Below are 16183 nucleotides of genomic sequence, written 5' to 3' on the forward strand. Positions count from 1 at the left end.
TTTTCTTTTTGATACATGCAGACGATCACACCACTTGATATGAGAGCAGTACTAGAAGTTAGAATACAAAAATTTTCACAGAGTCGATAGAATACTGTCATCCTATCGTCAAGTCTAATCTCCAAAATACTGTGCAACAAAATATGATCCAATCTACTATGCTGTTCATCCTCGATATATATACGTACACATACAGCTAGGGGGTGCGCGCAGTCAGATGTTGAAAAGAAGTGGATGGGCTTCTAGTTGCCTCTTACGTCATGGATTCATCTAATGATGGTGGCAGAGTCACCTCGACAAAGTCTCTCCGCCGCAGCTTCTGCTAGTAAAAATGATACTCGTCCAAATGTATGAAGCTTAGCTTCCGAACTAAAGACTCAAAAAGATGGAAACTCCAGCTGCCAACAGCTTGGTATCTGAACCTCGGATAAAACTCACACCATCCTTCCATCTCTAACACTGCCATCAAAGTTTTCTTAACAATTCGAAGAAGAGGCTCTGCAGGAGCAGCAACGGTTCCCAGTGAATGGGGCATCAAGGGACGGGCTAGCAGTATTAAAATGATTGTACTCCACGGCCAAGCAGATCGCTCTCTCCAAAATGTGTGTAGGAACCGCCTCACCTCAAAGATCAAGCTGTTTTTGGAAGTCAATTTGGTAGGCGATGTAAACCAACCTACCCCCAAGTGGAGGTCATCTCTCAGCAGTGCTCCGATGGATCATACTCAAAAAAGATGCCAGCCAATAGTCCCAGTCATCTCTCAGGGTAGCCGTCCGTCCTCCTCCAAATCAGTCTGACCCTCAGATAGCATAGGATGGCGTGCTCTGTTGACTCATCCTCCAACCCGTAGATTGGTAAGAACTGGCAACTCCATGCTCTATCTCTGAGCAGCATGCGCATCGAGAATCGGTCCCATGCAGCCTCCAGAGAAAGAGTCACTCTGGGATGGATGGGTACTCTCCAAATCTAAGCAGCCTCGATCTTTTTGACAGTCACCAGCCTGCACATCTCAGAAAGGTCCCTCCAGAAATTCTAGGGCAGTAAGATCGGCCTCACACCCTTAGATCCTGATACGGTAAATAGGAATAGGACTGGCGAAGATCCGCTCAGCAAGTGGACCGTCAAATAATCTAGTGATCTCCTATACTCTCCAGCCTCTACATATATATTGAGTAGGTGCAGACACATAGATGATCATCCACCTCACTGATGATGTAGGTCAGCCATTGAAAAATGAAAAGCTAGAGATCTAAGCATCCTGACTTATAATCATCAAAGTCCTATTCCCAATCAGTCATCTGACCTGAGCCAAAATAGCAGGCCCGCAAGCATAAATCTCCTCTAGAGGAAAGAGCACTATGGGGGGCCTTGACTTGGGACTCCTGGCTCCATGTCGCTGCGCCAAAAACTGTCTGCTGGATAAGAAATCTGCGGTATGTCTGAAATCATAGCCTCCTCCTGTCTATCAGGAACAAATCCCAGACCACATCCTCACAGGTTGGCAAAACTACCTCCCAGAATAGCAAGTGGATCCCATACCTGTCATTTCCCAAGCCCACAGGAATTTTGAATCGTTCTCTAGTCTTTGAGATAGAAATTGAGACAATCGTGTTGGCAAAAAGTACACCAAGATGGAACTGAGCATTGATCTTGCAGAGTCATCCTGCCATCATGGAGAGGACGTTGGTTGCCAATAGGCTTGGCAATGGGTCAGATCGGGTGTAGATTTAGATCAACCTGAATCCAACTCGATACCCCAGTATTTTGATCCGAATCGACTCGTGACCCGACGGTCAACATTTTCTTTATCATATCCTACCCGATGGATATTGGGTTATTTGATCGGATACTCATCCCACTTAACGAGAATTTTTAGATGAAATAGAAGCTTGAATAATGCCACTACATTCTTCGACCCTTGAATCTTAACCAAGCCTAAATGCCATAAGATCCATATTTCATACAATCAGCCCACATTTGAACATATATATACATAAGATGGGGTCGGATTTGGGTCGGGTGGCCACTATCCGAATCCGATCCGATCCGAGATATAAATTTATTAGGTTTAGGTTGGATTGGATCAAACCTGATCAACACATTGACCAACCCGACCCATTAGGGCCAGGTCGGGTCAGGATCCGTCTGGGTAGGATGTAATTGCCAAGCACTTACCAACATTCGAGTCGATCTTGAATCCACTGCTCCAAAGGCCTACACTCAATCCCCTGGAGATGTCGATCGATGATAGAAACGTCCAGATACGTCAAGGTCTCGATCAATTTCAAGATTCCAACTGCTCTCGAATCACCTACTTCACTTGGATCTTCGTCTTAGGGTAGAAGATGATCGCAGACTTTTGCAAGTTCACAAGTTGGCCTGACGTCCGACAGTAAGCCTCAATAATGGATGCAAATGCCTCGCATTCCACATCGAGGCCTGTCCAATGAAGAGATAGTCATCTGCAAAGAGAAGATGCGAGAGTGGCTATGCCCCAGGGGCAGGCTGTAGGGCTCCAACACCGACTTTGGACCATGCCATCAACGTCCAAGATAAAGCGTCAGCACACAAATAAATAGGTAAAGGAGAGTGGGCAACCTTGACGATGCCGACGATCGAGTGAAAGAACTCCATCGGGGCATCATTAATTAGGATAGCAAAGTTAGGAGTCTCCACACAATTCATAGTCCAGTCAATCCATCTCTTTTGAATCTGAACTCCCGAAAGGTCAACTTGAGTAACTACCAGCTCATCGATCATTCACTCGCTTCATATCCAGCTTGATCATCATGAGGCTCTGGCGGATGGGAGCACGCTACATATCATGCATAACTTCTGGGCAAGTAAGATATTGTCGGTGATGTTCTGACTGCTGACAAAAGCATCCTACTCCAGACAAATCAGGCAAGATATAATCAGCTTCAGACGACCGACCAAGATCCTGACATACACCGTATAAATAGTGGTACAGAGACTGATCAGTCTAAAATATCCTGGAGTTAATGCATCCTGTCAGTTTGGGATAAGGGTAATCCGCATCTTCTTCCACTCCTCCGGAATGCCCTTGAATTCGAAGACCATCTATACCACCTCCACCAACTCCTCCCTGACAATAGACCAATACTGGTGGAAAAAGAGTGGGGCGAAGCCATCCGATCCGCCTTGAGAGACCAAAGAGTCCTCCGCACTTCCTTAGCCAACACCAGATAGGTCAGAGCCTCATTCTCTAGATCAGAGATACGAGTCATGGGCTGGGTCTCTTGAAGGGACAGATCATTGCCCAAGGATACCGTCCAACGAGATCTGAAAATTGAAATATCTATTCTCTAATCTCCTCATTATCATCCACAACTCTACCGCTGCTCTCTCTTAGCTGTCTGATATGGTTGACAGACCTTTTGATCAAAATAGACTGGTGAAAAAATTTAATGTTTCAATATCCTCCCTGATCCACTGCATCCTGAACTTCTGCCTCCACAGCATCTTTTGTTGACGCAACAAAGACTAGTGGACCAAGAGCTTATGATGAAGCTCTCTCTCAAATCAGGCTCCTGAACGCCCTCTCCTGATCCTCCGTCAGCTGCAATGTTATAATGTCCGCCTCCACCCCCTCGAGGCATCTGAATATATCACCAACCTCCATACGGTTCCATCGCAGGAGCCTATGTCTAACTAACTCTAACCTCTGGATCACCTGGTACCTCACATCCCATAGACCGACATCTACCACATCTCCCTAATTAGATCCTACGATCAAGGGTAAAAGGTCCAAAACTTCTCAAACCTGAATAGGGCCTTGGGCAAGCGAAGGCCATCTATTGAGATGAGAATCGGACAATGATCCGATGCAATCCTCGGAAGGTGCGAAACTTGGTGCTCTGAAAATCATTGGACCTACTCAATAGTGGCAAGCGTTCAATCAATCCTCTCTCAGACTCGAGCCATCCCCTGCCGGTTGTTGCACCAGGTGAATCTGGGACTCGAGTTGCTGAGGTTAATCAAACCCACATTACTGATGAAGTCTCTAAACTCTCTAGTCTCTAGAGTCAATGCCATCCCCAAATTGCCTACTTTCCCTCTTCTCATGGGATCCCACAATGTAATTAAAATATTCTATGGCAAGGAAAGGCAAGCCCTACAAGACCATTCTGGAGATCTCGAAACATAGCACCCTCCATTCCTATACTTGATGCTCGCATAGACTCCAAAAAGCAGCTAAGATCCATCTGTATAGTTCGAGATGATTAAGGCCACTTGCTGCTCGCATCTATGGAAAACATCTATCCTGATGGAGCCACAATGCCACATCACTAGGATACCCGGGATAGTCCTCCAAACTCCACTGCATATGTGCTCCATGCCATCGAAATTCGACATCTAGCCCTGACTAGACTCGTTCCAGAAAGACAGACTTCAAGCATGACACAAACATCAGGACCATACTGCTGTACCAATCGATCAAAAGTCGATCGGAACGAGGGCTTCTCCATCTTTCGGATGTTTCAGATCAGCAATCTCATAGTGAAGACTCATAAGAAGTGGGGCCCATACTTATGTCCTTCTCATCTTGAGAGCCTACCTCAGTCCTAGGGGTGTAAAAAATTTTGTTCAAACCATCTCAACCGTCTAACCCGATCCGAATCGAATTAAATATGACGGTTTGACGGTTTAATTGATTTGATTCAGTTAAATAAAATAGAAAAATCGATATTTTGATTTGGTTATTGATTTATTAATTTATATGATCTGCTAAAATCGAACCGATAAACCAAAATTAAAATACCATCATTTTATATATTTATATATATTTATATTACATACTTCATATATTTATATTTACATTTATGTTATATGTTTATTCAAAGTTGGGTATATATTTTATATGAATTAAGAATTTGAAATATTGATTTGATTCTATTTCAATCCAACTTGAACCAAATTTAATTTGATTATGGAACATACGAAAGAATAAAAAATAGAAACCAAATCGATCAACCCATTTAAATCAAAAAGTCGTTTAAACTATTCAAAAATTTGAAAAAACTATATGAACAAATCGAACTGAAGAAATTGATTATATTTAATCAAATGTTTAATTTTAAGAATCTCTTAAACGTCAGTTCGGTTTGAAAAAATCATTCAAAATCGAATCAATTGAAGCATTTTCAACCTTATTCAATTCCATCAGCGTCGAATCCCTCTTTATCCCGAGAACCCGTTTCAGTCCCATTAGCTATCCAATCCATCGATTGCTAATCTTGATCGTTAAGGCTATGACCTTAGAAAAGCAACTAGTCTCGAAGTGCCGTGGCCTACCCTATACATCACAAAGAGATGAAGTCTGGATCCCGGTACCCATTGGTTACTAATCTTGGTCCTCTACCCATTGGTTACTAATCTTGGTCCTCAAGGCTTTTTTTTTTTTACTTTTTGGTAAGCTTGGTCCCCAAGGCTTTGACAACTACTAGAAGTCCAATTCCAGAAACCGTCGTTTGCTTTATCGGGTTACCTTATAAATCGTAAAGAAAGAAGGCTACTGGATGGAACGGAACTCGGCGAAGATGGCTGGCAGAGCTGGCTGCTGCGGAGGGGGTTGGTGCCGGGGCCACAACCCCGGCGGATGGGACTTCCGGTGGGGATCGGGCCACGTCGGAGGCGGCGGCCGACGAGGAGGGTGGCATGACTACTGTTGGGGTTTCGGCTCTGCGCCCCGAGGCGACGCTGGTTTTGGCTTCGGAGCTGGATCAGTCGCCGGACCATCCGGAAACGGCGCCTACGGGTTCGGATGGAGCGCCAACTCCGTCAACGGCCATGGCGGTGGTTGGGGCGGCGCCGGCGGAAACGGAGGGTTTAGGTTCGCTTTCGGCCGCGGCGGAGGACGAGGAAGGGGCTGGAACGCGGGAGGGTGCGGATTTGGGGGCGCCGGTGGAGGTCGCGCTGGCGGAATGGGCTTCGCCGACCCTCCGTTGCGTGGCGATGGTGGAGCTCAACGAGAGTGAAATTTGAAAAGGATACGATCCCAGATGATGCTTACGTATGATGTTACTGTATGATGATAAATAAGTGCAATATGAATGGAAAATAAAGGGATCTTTAGCTATATATATCCAGAAAAAGGATCTTTATGTACGTATAATTAGCCCGGATGATCTTAATATTTATTTTTTTAATATTTATTTTTTTAAATATTAAAATTTACATTATATATATATATATTATTATTTATTTATTTATTTATTTATTTTTTTTGTATATGTCTATGTCCTGTCGTTAAGAACTTAGCTACTTAAAATTGAAATAGCTGAAATATTTTTAGTTAATAAATATATAAAAATAAATATTTATAGAAATATACATACAAATCCTAGCTTTGCAGGAATATTTATGTAATTTTATAGATTTACATATAAAAAAATCTATAAAAGTTCCCTTCCTATTCTGATCAATGCTTCTTTTTCTTTTTTTTTTTAACTGATGAGCAGCTTTATTAGATGTAAAGAAGAGTAGTGATACAAAACAGAGTTATATACAGCCAAAAATAACTCAAAAGAACCAAAATTGTAACGAAGTCTACATAAAAGCCCACGGTAAAAGAAGAATAAAGGAAGCTGTAGATGACGTATGAAGAGTGTAAAAGACACTTGGACGGCAATAATTCGGCAAAATGCTGTAACGGTGAGATACTGTAGTGTTGGAGACTTTGCAGAAGCGTATACAGAAGATAAGCTTGCAATAAGCAGTGAGAAGCTGGAGAAAAAGGGCTGAAGAGTAATTGGCGCAACGGCGTTATGAAAACTGAGTAGGTTACTGACCGCGATTAGTGGAGACATTAATCATGCAATGATATATGGAATCTATAGTTCTTCATTGCAGAGATGGTAACGATTCGGATATTGATAGGATTGTTCGATATCTATATATGTCTTATCTAAAAAAAAAAAGCATATCTATATCCATTCTGTATCGATCTCGAGTCGGATCAGATTTGAAGAATGGATCAATTAGGCCAAGTATATCCGAATCGGTCTCCTCTTTTTTATTCCTCATTTTCACTACTATCCCATCTAGCCATTCGCAAACCCTACAAAATATCTTGCTTCCATCAAGAATAAGCACCGCCACAACTCGCACAAAATCACATATGCTTGGGAAGAAATCCTAATCGAAATCTAAAAACCCCTCGGATCTCACTCAGGTACTCTCCTTTCCGACATATCTCCGAAAAAGAGAATGAAATGAAAAGAAAAAGGAGCAAAAAGGAAAAAAATGATCAATCTATGTGGGAGAAGGTCTTACCTTTTAAATTTGTTCTATCTTTCCTTTGTTTTAGTTGATTTTTTTATATTTTTTCATGATGTTTCTTTTATTTTTCTCAGTCCTCAAGAGTCTCAGTTGGGTAGGAGGCTTGGACCGGCCAAATAGAGAAGCTTAGATGATGGCTAAAATTTTGTTAGAATCCCTTGCTGTCAGGCCACTGCCACCACTGTTAGGGCTGGAGGGAGTGGGGCCCACTAACTGTCGGGCTGCCATAGCCACCACTTGGGGTGGTCGGGTCATCGGGTGAGGGTTGGGGTGGAGGGTGGTTTAATGTAAATAAGAGAGAGAGAGAGAGAGAGAGAGAGAGAGAGAGAGGAGGGGGAGTGGGGACTCGTCAGCCGCTAGGCCACCGCAGTGGCGTAGCGCTGCTTGGGCATTGGGATGGCCGGTCATTGGGTGGGGGGCTGCAGGTTCTGATGTAATTATAAACACGAAGGAAAAAAAGATTTAAAAATTATATTTATTTAAATAAATGATATTATTGGAATGGAGCATACCATTATTTGTATCTGATCCAAACCTACTTCGAATATTTTTTCTAAAATCCATACTCGGTTCATCTCTTAATCGGATCAGGTAAAATCCACTCAATTTAGGTCAGATCAGATATCCACCGGATTAGAAAAAATTGTCATTCCTACTTCATTGCAAACCAAGTTCACAGGAGAGGAGGAGTAGTTGCTATAAAAGAAATACCAAAGTGATGCAAAGCTCTCTTAAGATAATAGCACAGGTAAGAAATGCTTAACTACGTAATAAAATGATATTTTTATTTTTTTAATAAAATTTTTGAAATAAAACTCTTGGGTCCTCATTGCCTTTAAAGCTTGTTGATATATCTGCCTAAATTACTCAATACTCATTGGCTTATTATTTATTGCCATTGTTGGGTTCTTCCCATTCCACATCCCTTTATAATCATGATTGCATTTTCATTTCTATGGACTACTTACTATCACAATCCAATATCAAACTTTAATATTCAGTAGCTGCTGGCTCTGCTTCTCTAGGCTTTATTTTTTATTGCTTTGGTTGCTGCTCATTACTTTTCTACCTTGGATGTGCTGAGTAATGACTTTTGGTTAAAGTTTTCTATGCATTGTTTAAAGTCCATACCATCCCTGAGTCAATAATACTTTATACAGTTTTCCCTCCTTTTGCCGTAAATGTATGTCACTGGTGATGTTTTGGGATTCTTAGCGTACAGCCAAATGTTTTCTGCTCTGTTATCTTGGGATTATAGTCCACGGATTTTTGATTTCATTATATTTATATTTTTATATTTTGAATCAATAAAATGATATACTTTCTATCCCCCCTCAAAAAATGCTTTGCCTCCTGAGTCCCCGTAGAATTTGTGTAAGACATGAAGAAGCGGGCAATTTGCTAGCGTGACTTGGGAGTAAGGAGCATATCATCAGTGATGTCCAGGAAAGAAAGGACTAGGGCTTGGGGGTAAGAAATCCACTGACCTCCAATGGAGGTCAGAAATCCTAGTGGTCAACGTTAGACGAGTAAATGATTTGCAGCAAGGCAATGGGACGATTTAACTGATTGTTCTGCATGGGTGAATTCATTAGTCCAAGGGTTAGATCTCATGTACAAGTCCAGCTCGGGTTCTTCTACTCCTGCTGCTGCAAATGCCATCCAGTTCTCCATGTCAGGTTGGAACATGCTTGTTTCTTTTGTGGATTCGTGGAGCTGAGTCCACAATCGCAACGAATGGCGATCCTTTGCAGTGTTGCTACTCGCAAACTCTGCGTCAAAATCTACGTTTGGAGCAGGAGATTGGATGGCCTGATGGTTTGTTACTTGATAATAACTGGATACTCTTCTTGGTTCTTGTGCTAAGAGTTTCTCGAGCACGGATCCTCTATAATGCATCATGGTTGCCGTCCATCATAGGATGGATGGTCAGCCAACAACGTACAAATGGACACGAATCTGCATGCATGCAGCACACACCGCAGAGGAGCTGATTTGAGGTTTCTCTACTCATTCGAGAAAACCTTCTACTAAGATACTATTCTTCCTTATTTCATGGAAGGTTGGGCTCAAAAGGATTAGCAGGAGGGACCAAACAAAGTCTTTGTTGTGAAGAACTTTCTGGTCAATTTCATGGACTTCCTCTACGAAACAATTGGCTCTTTGTGGCTTAAGGTCAATATATCAGCTATTCCATTAGAAAAAAGAGAGGATAGGATATGGCTCAGTCTTCCTGAGGAAGACGGGATTCGAATACAAACTACCTTGCGAGGGAAGCTATGACCAAGCACTTGGAGCTATCTTAGAAATATTCCCTGTACTTGGTAGTGTATCACCGTGGTCCTGCCCTGTTCTTGCTGCTCGATTGCCAAATTGAGGAAATCTTGTTTCTTAGTAAGACGTGAAGACCCGACATTTGGATTTATGAACTTGAAAAATGAGAACAGTTTGTATGACAATAATTAATCTAAGAAGAAGTATAAAAATTCTATTCATGATCTGTTGCAAAAGATCATAGTCAAGTTTGCAATTGTGCCTCACTTCACGCAAAAATTGCACGATGGTTTGAATTGTATCTTTCACATGAAAAAATAATTAATTATTTTTTATGATATTAACTATTGAATTGTGCATTGCATATTATTTTATATGTTGGAGGAGAAAGGGAAGTAGGATATTTAAAAATTTATGCAATATTTACCCACGATGGAAGAAGTTTAAAATTTTTTTTTTTTTTTTGACAATCCGAACATGATGAAGAAGGGAAGATTTGTCAAATTATTCTTGATGTCTTAATCAGTTGAATTATTCTCCAAGTTAAATTAATCAAGAATTATTGAATGATTCATGATCATTTTGATTTCCCTGTATTCAGAATTTATTCATGGAAGGCTCATTGTTCTTTACCGAAAAAAAAAAAAAAAAACTCATTGTTCACAAGTTAGTGATTCGAGCAGTTGAAAGCCAATCTCTTTACGACACGTTAAACTTCTATCACCAAGTTAGTAATCCAATCACCAGCCGGTTAACCAACATCCAGCGGAGGACAAGCGGTTGAAGGTGCCGAAGCGAAGAGGCGTCTCGGAAAAGGTCGCGACAATCCCTTCCACCCGCCTTCTATCCCCCACCCCACTCCCCCAATGGGGCGATGAGCGTACTGCATCACAAACTTCCCTCGGTCCACCCTCGCATTCTCTGCTCGCTTCCGCCATGGCGTTGGCTTCTTCTTTCCCTCCCTCCTCCCTCCCAGCCCTCCCTCACTCTCCCAGAAGCCTCCATCTCGTTTCTTCTCAGGTATCCTTCCCCTCGCCCAGAAAACCAGCGGGCACGGACGGCCTGTCGGTGGCCCCTTCTCCACTCCCCGACGAGGCCGCGCTGAGATGGAGGACCAGGGTCTCCTTCTTCCAGCCATTCATCAAGAAGAAGGGCAAGAGCCGGGAGGCGCTCAAGGATGAGCTCTTTGAGGCGATCGCTCCTCTTGATCGCGGCGCTGAGGCCAGTCCCGAGGACCAAGAGAGGGTCGATCAGGTGCAACCTTTTTACCTTGCTGTAGACTTATAATGAAGTGCCATCTGTCAGCTTGCAACATCGTTCCATAATTCTTTCTATTAATCAGATTGCACGGGAACTGGAAGCAGTCAATTCAGTTAAAGAGCCACTCAAATCGGATTTGCTTAATGGAAAATGGGAGCTCCTATATACAACTTCAAGGTCAATTTTGCAAACTCAGGTGGCTTCTACCTCTCATTTGTGGTTTCAAATCTTATTTATGGCATCAGGACACTCTACAAGTAGAAACGGGCTTTAGTTACTCTTAAATTTGTTGTTCTTGTTGATCGAGAGATCCTCTCCTCCTTGTCCAGAACTTCATGGATAGTTCCTCAGAAAGAAAAATCTGATGCTTTTTCTTTATCTTTTGTGAAACGACAGAGTGCAGATCCTTTTCCTTTATCTGAACTATTTTTTACCTCATCGACTATTCCTGCACATTCACTTTATTAGAATTTTTGGTATCTTAAGATGCTGCGACTTCTGTCTTGCTTTTCTATGTTGAATACTTGCAAGTCAAGATTGTGCTTTGTGAAGATGGATATTGTAAAGATTGATATTGCACTGACTTTGCAGAGGCCAAAATTTTTACGGCCAAATGGAAAGATCTACCAGGCCATCAATGTTGACACATTAAGAGCCCAGAATATGGAAACTTGGCCTTACTTCAACCAGGTTCTTCCTCCTGCAAACCATGCCTTCATGCAAATTCGTGCTTCCTTACTGAGCTGTCTATTATGAATTTCCATTTCCAAAGAATGGAAAAATGCAAAATAATGTATTTCATTTTTCTTGAGGATTTATGCGAAGGAAAAGATATTAAGGGATTGGAATTGTCATATGATTTTGTTTAGTTATTGGTACAAATTAGTTATTTTGTGCCCCTTTCATGGCATCAATGTGGTGTTGAATCAATAAGAAACTGTACAAGATGGCAATGAAACAAATTCCAAAATTTACACAAAAAATTATGTGGGTGAGAGAGGGGAAGAGGACAGTACAGTTACGTGTCTATTTGCATGTTTATGCTGGTTCATTGGATATTATTATAATAACCAAATTATGCTGCTTTGTTAAAGTTTAAATCAACTAGCCACATCAATAAAGGAATAAATTCATATATATCAAAGAAAACTGGTAACCTGATTGTTATAATTACATAAACTGAAAGCATATCAAGTGCATCATTATCATCATAGGATATCCTTATTATTGGCCCTAACGCTAGGCTTTTGTGATAAAATGTTTTCTAGTTTTACTGGGCATTCTTTCAGCTACTTTTTTTTTGAATAATTTCTAAAGGAGCTATGACTCTATAACAAAATATATATACTGTTTGACATGTGTACTTGGGCGTAAATGTTGCAGTGCATTTGCTGATAATTGCAACATGGGTATGACTAGCTCCAATATTTCTATTGATACAGTATCTACTCATATCTATTTACCCGTTCATTGTTTTTCTTAACATTAACATGTCTATGGGAGTCAGCACGTTCAAGCATTTTCAGAAATATTTAAGATCACATATGTTGCTTGTTTAATAGGTAGGTTCTGTGATAAAATTGTTATATTGAGGAAAAAGCAAATTAGGTGTCTGATCAGCACAACAGAAGTCGTGAAGTTAGTGCCGTTATGCACTCATTCTGTAAAATAAACTTTTGTTATCTCTACTTTACTGAATTGTTCCAGCGTCTTCATAGCTTTGCACAAATGTCCCTCTGGAATGTACTCTTCAAATTCAGGGTTGCCCTTGCAGGTAACAGCCAACTTGGTGCCTCTCAATGCTCGAAGAGTAGCTGTCAGATTTGATACTTTCAAAATATTTGGTTTGGTAAGTGATATCTTCCCTTTTACAATAATATTCTTCTACCTATTTATTTCTGATCTGGGCCTTTTAATGTTGATGGCCGTATTACTTTCATAGAGCAGGATCCAGGGACATATCTGTTCATACTTGGGATGTTTGCTAATGCATGGTTATGTTGTTTCATATTAGACATGCCTTCAAAATGAACAAGCTGCTAATATAGCTTCGAAGTCTTCCTTTTCACATGTCATTGTCTTCATGGTGACCTTTTAGGCATGAACCATATTGGTCTACTGAATCCTTTCTGTTTTGCCATTGTTTGGTTGCCTCGTCACCAGTCACATGGTTGAAATCCTTTTTCTCTAGTCTTTGTGCTTGCTAAATTTGCATTTTTTGTTAAAGATGGTTGATCAGGCCACAATCAAACCTGGATAAAAATTATGCACCAAATTCATCATGTTGTGGTTAACAAGTTGTGTTTGTCTTGAAAAATGGTGATGTCTCCTGCTATCTTTTGAACTCTGGACAAACACTTGAGGAGCCAGGGGCGGCAATCCCGCTTCCCTTCCCATCCCTGCAGAATTCCAATTTTGCTTTGTATTCAATAATAGACCATAGACTTGCCCACTGGATTTTGTTTTTCTAGTGTAGAATCTTCATGTTCCATGCTATATCTCTTATAAAGGAAAAGGAAAAAAAGAAATATTTCATCCAAGAGATGGCTTTGCACTACTCGATTATAGATGACTCCTGAACTTTTGGCTTATGTTTAGAATATATCTGAACCAAAAAAACCGCCAACTGATGTAGGTGTTTTCCTTACATTCAAGCAAGGTTCTATAGTTGATATACCTTTCCCACTCTTTGTCCACGTATTTTAGGAAATATGGGGTCTATTATTAACTGATAGAAATTTCAAGTTCCCAATTTTTTATCTCAAGGACAAGAAAAAAGAACATTTTAAGTGTTGACCAACACCCTTCCTGTCTAGGAATAAATCGTCTATTTTGGATTTGTGAAATCCTTGCCAAAGGATGACGAGTCTACGTGGAAGGCAATAATGCATTGTTATTTGTCTTTATTCTTTAGTTTATTTTCTTATTTTTCGGTGGGCAAGTTAGTGAAGGCTGGATTAATGTAAACATGCAAGTTTTCTTTGCTTATCTTCCTTGCTATTCAATTTATGTTATTACAGTATCTGATTCATTATTTTTTGATTTTTAAGGTTGTTTTTAACATTTATTCAGCAAATATTATTCGGGATATGTTTTGGTTGCCTCTAAAATTTGGGCTGATTATCTCATGCTATTTGTTAGAAATGCAAAATACATTCTTGAAGAAGTCACTGTCTTTTTTTGATGGAAATAAAGAAGTTATTGTTATGATTCATAAAATGTAAGAAGGGGGAGAAAAAATTACTTGATAATTTATGTTAATTTTAGTAAAATAATGATAGCTTTACTGACAAATAGATGGAAGTGTTATAATACACGAGTGCAAGGTATGCCATACCATACTGAATCGGATGATACTGGGTGTACATATGGGGGGCATACTGACACTCGATATGCCAAATTGGCCTCCGTAACGGGCATACTGATATAGTGATGGGGTGGCGTGGATGCTGGGCCTGGTGCCAAGATGGCGTACCTTGCATGAGTGGTAGTATGGGTTACAGGCTTATAGTAATTGTTTTTGAATGTCCTTGATATAGATAATAATTCTTCTGATATTGTTTTATTGTATGTCCTCCCCCTCATTTAAATTCCTGGCTTTGCCATTGTGAGCAGACTTCTTTCATAATATTGTGAGCCAATTTCAGACACCATAATATTTCTTTCCCCAATATAAAAAGTTAGATATATATCCGTATGACTTGGCATCAAAGAATACTGTGTTGCCAAGTGTAGTCGCAAGAAAGAGACTAAGAATGATATGTCATCTCGTTCTGATACTGTTCTTTTGTTTAGTTCTGCATATATGGCTTTATTAGAAACTTTAGTGGTGATGCTTTAATATTGCTGTTGCTATTTGCATACAGATACCTATAAAAGCACCTGGAAGAGGCCGTGGTGAATTAGAAATTACTTACTTAGATGAAGAGATTCGGTAAGTTTGTGCAGCATGTTACTGAATGTATTTCTCCTTTCTATATCTGTCTTGTTAAAGTTAGTACACATATTGGATTTTCCCACTATTGTCATGTTACTGAATGGATTTTCCCCTCTCTAGAAATAAAGATGCACTGTATACAAATTTGTTAATGCATGGCAAATTGCTGTTGTTATATCTCACACTTATGCACGTTCACTCGATGGTACATACCCACTTCATATATTATACGTAATCATGCATGGGGTGGTTTCTAGTAGCGAGAAAAATCATCAAGACATGGTTACAACATGCTTAAATTGTTCAAAAATCTATTTAGTCTGTTTATTTTGATTCTACCTATTTATAAACAGGTTATGCAGGTTGCATTAGGTTATATGTTTAATAAAGACGTCCGATTCAGTTTTAGATTTTGACCCATTTAATAAATGAGTCTGGTTTAGGTTGATAGATATTTAATTTGACCCATATGCAGCTAATACCACCCATTTGTCAAATAGGATACATCTTTCTCTCTCTCTCTCTCTCTCTCTCTCTCTCTCGTGCTTGTATTTGATTGGCGTTTAATTTTGGCTGTCATACAAACTTGGGGTATATCTAGTGCTGTATTACATCTAGGCCATCTAGTTGCTACCCTTTATCTTCTAATTTTATTGAAGGGTCAAATGTACTTAACCTTACCCTGGCATGTGGAGAGGCTATTTCTTTGTTTTGATTCTGTGATGCCTAGGTCACAATGGAGCAATCTTACTTTTATATTAAGGCTTACCCGCAAAGGAGAGGAAAATACGGGAATAATTGGAAGTACCAAAGATGCAATTCATAAGGTCGAAACCTATGAGGATTTTTATATCCATAATAATTTGAGAAGAATTAATAGCTCCACATGTACAATTTTTAGATTGACAGTTTTGAAGATTTTTGTGGTCATTGTACTATTCTTAAACAACAATTGAGCCTCACATTATCTTATTTCATCGATTGTCCTCTGATGACTTTCCGTATTACGAGAAAGTATCTTATCAATTATTAGGATGATGCAGGTGGTTTATGATTGTTAGAAACATCAGTTCTTTTTATAACCTCAAGTCCATTGATGCGTCACATGAGAGGTGCTATATCAAATTGGTTTCTACTGATGATGAAAGCACTGATTTTGCAAGGAATCTTTTTCTGGTTTGCAGGATTTCCAGGGGTGACAAGGGGAACCTGTTTATATTGAAGATGGTTGATCCAACATACAGGGTCCCTGTCTGATGATGAAGTTCTGAATATGATTTAAATTTCTTTCTTTGACCGATGTAAAGCTCCGCATTTGTCTCAAGAAACTTGTCCTCTGCTCTGCTGATATAATGTATGTAGCTGGAAAAGGCAGTATATAAATTTTTGGTCGTACATATCTTTTTGGCA

At 40.2% G+C, this 16183-nt stretch overlaps 1 protein-coding gene across 1 annotated transcript; it reads left to right on the plus strand.

Moving 5' to 3' along the window:
- The first annotated feature begins 10361 nt into the window (after positions 1-10361).
- On the plus strand, positions 10362-16170 carry LOC140859483 (probable plastid-lipid-associated protein 4, chloroplastic). Its single transcript, XM_073261401.1, has 6 exons — positions 10362-10830; positions 10919-11032; positions 11428-11526; positions 12611-12685; positions 14703-14770; positions 15958-16170. Exons 1-6 carry the CDS (start codon positions 10513-10515, stop codon positions 16028-16030), a joined length of 747 nt encoding a protein of 248 aa, XP_073117502.1. The 5' UTR covers positions 10362-10512; the 3' UTR covers positions 16031-16170.
- The last annotated feature ends 13 nt before the right edge of the window (positions 16171-16183 follow it).

The sequence above is a fragment of the Elaeis guineensis genome, chromosome 7 (assembly GCF_000442705.2).
Source record: "Elaeis guineensis isolate ETL-2024a chromosome 7, EG11, whole genome shotgun sequence".
In the NCBI taxonomy this organism is placed as follows: Eukaryota; Viridiplantae; Streptophyta; class Magnoliopsida; order Arecales; family Arecaceae; genus Elaeis; species Elaeis guineensis.

Excerpts from the sequence above, each read along its gene's own strand:
- LOC140859483 (XM_073261401.1), top strand. The coding sequence starts at position 10,513 with ATGGCGTTGGCTTCTTCTTTCCCTCCCTCCTCCCTCCCAGCCCTCCCT. Across the intron at positions 11,527-12,610 it reads CTTGGCCTTACTTCAACCAG|GTAACAGCCAACTTGGTGCC; the intron begins GTTCTTCCTCCT and ends TTGCCCTTGCAG. Across the intron at positions 12,686-14,702 it reads CTTTCAAAATATTTGGTTTG|ATACCTATAAAAGCACCTGG; the intron begins GTAAGTGATATC and ends ATTTGCATACAG.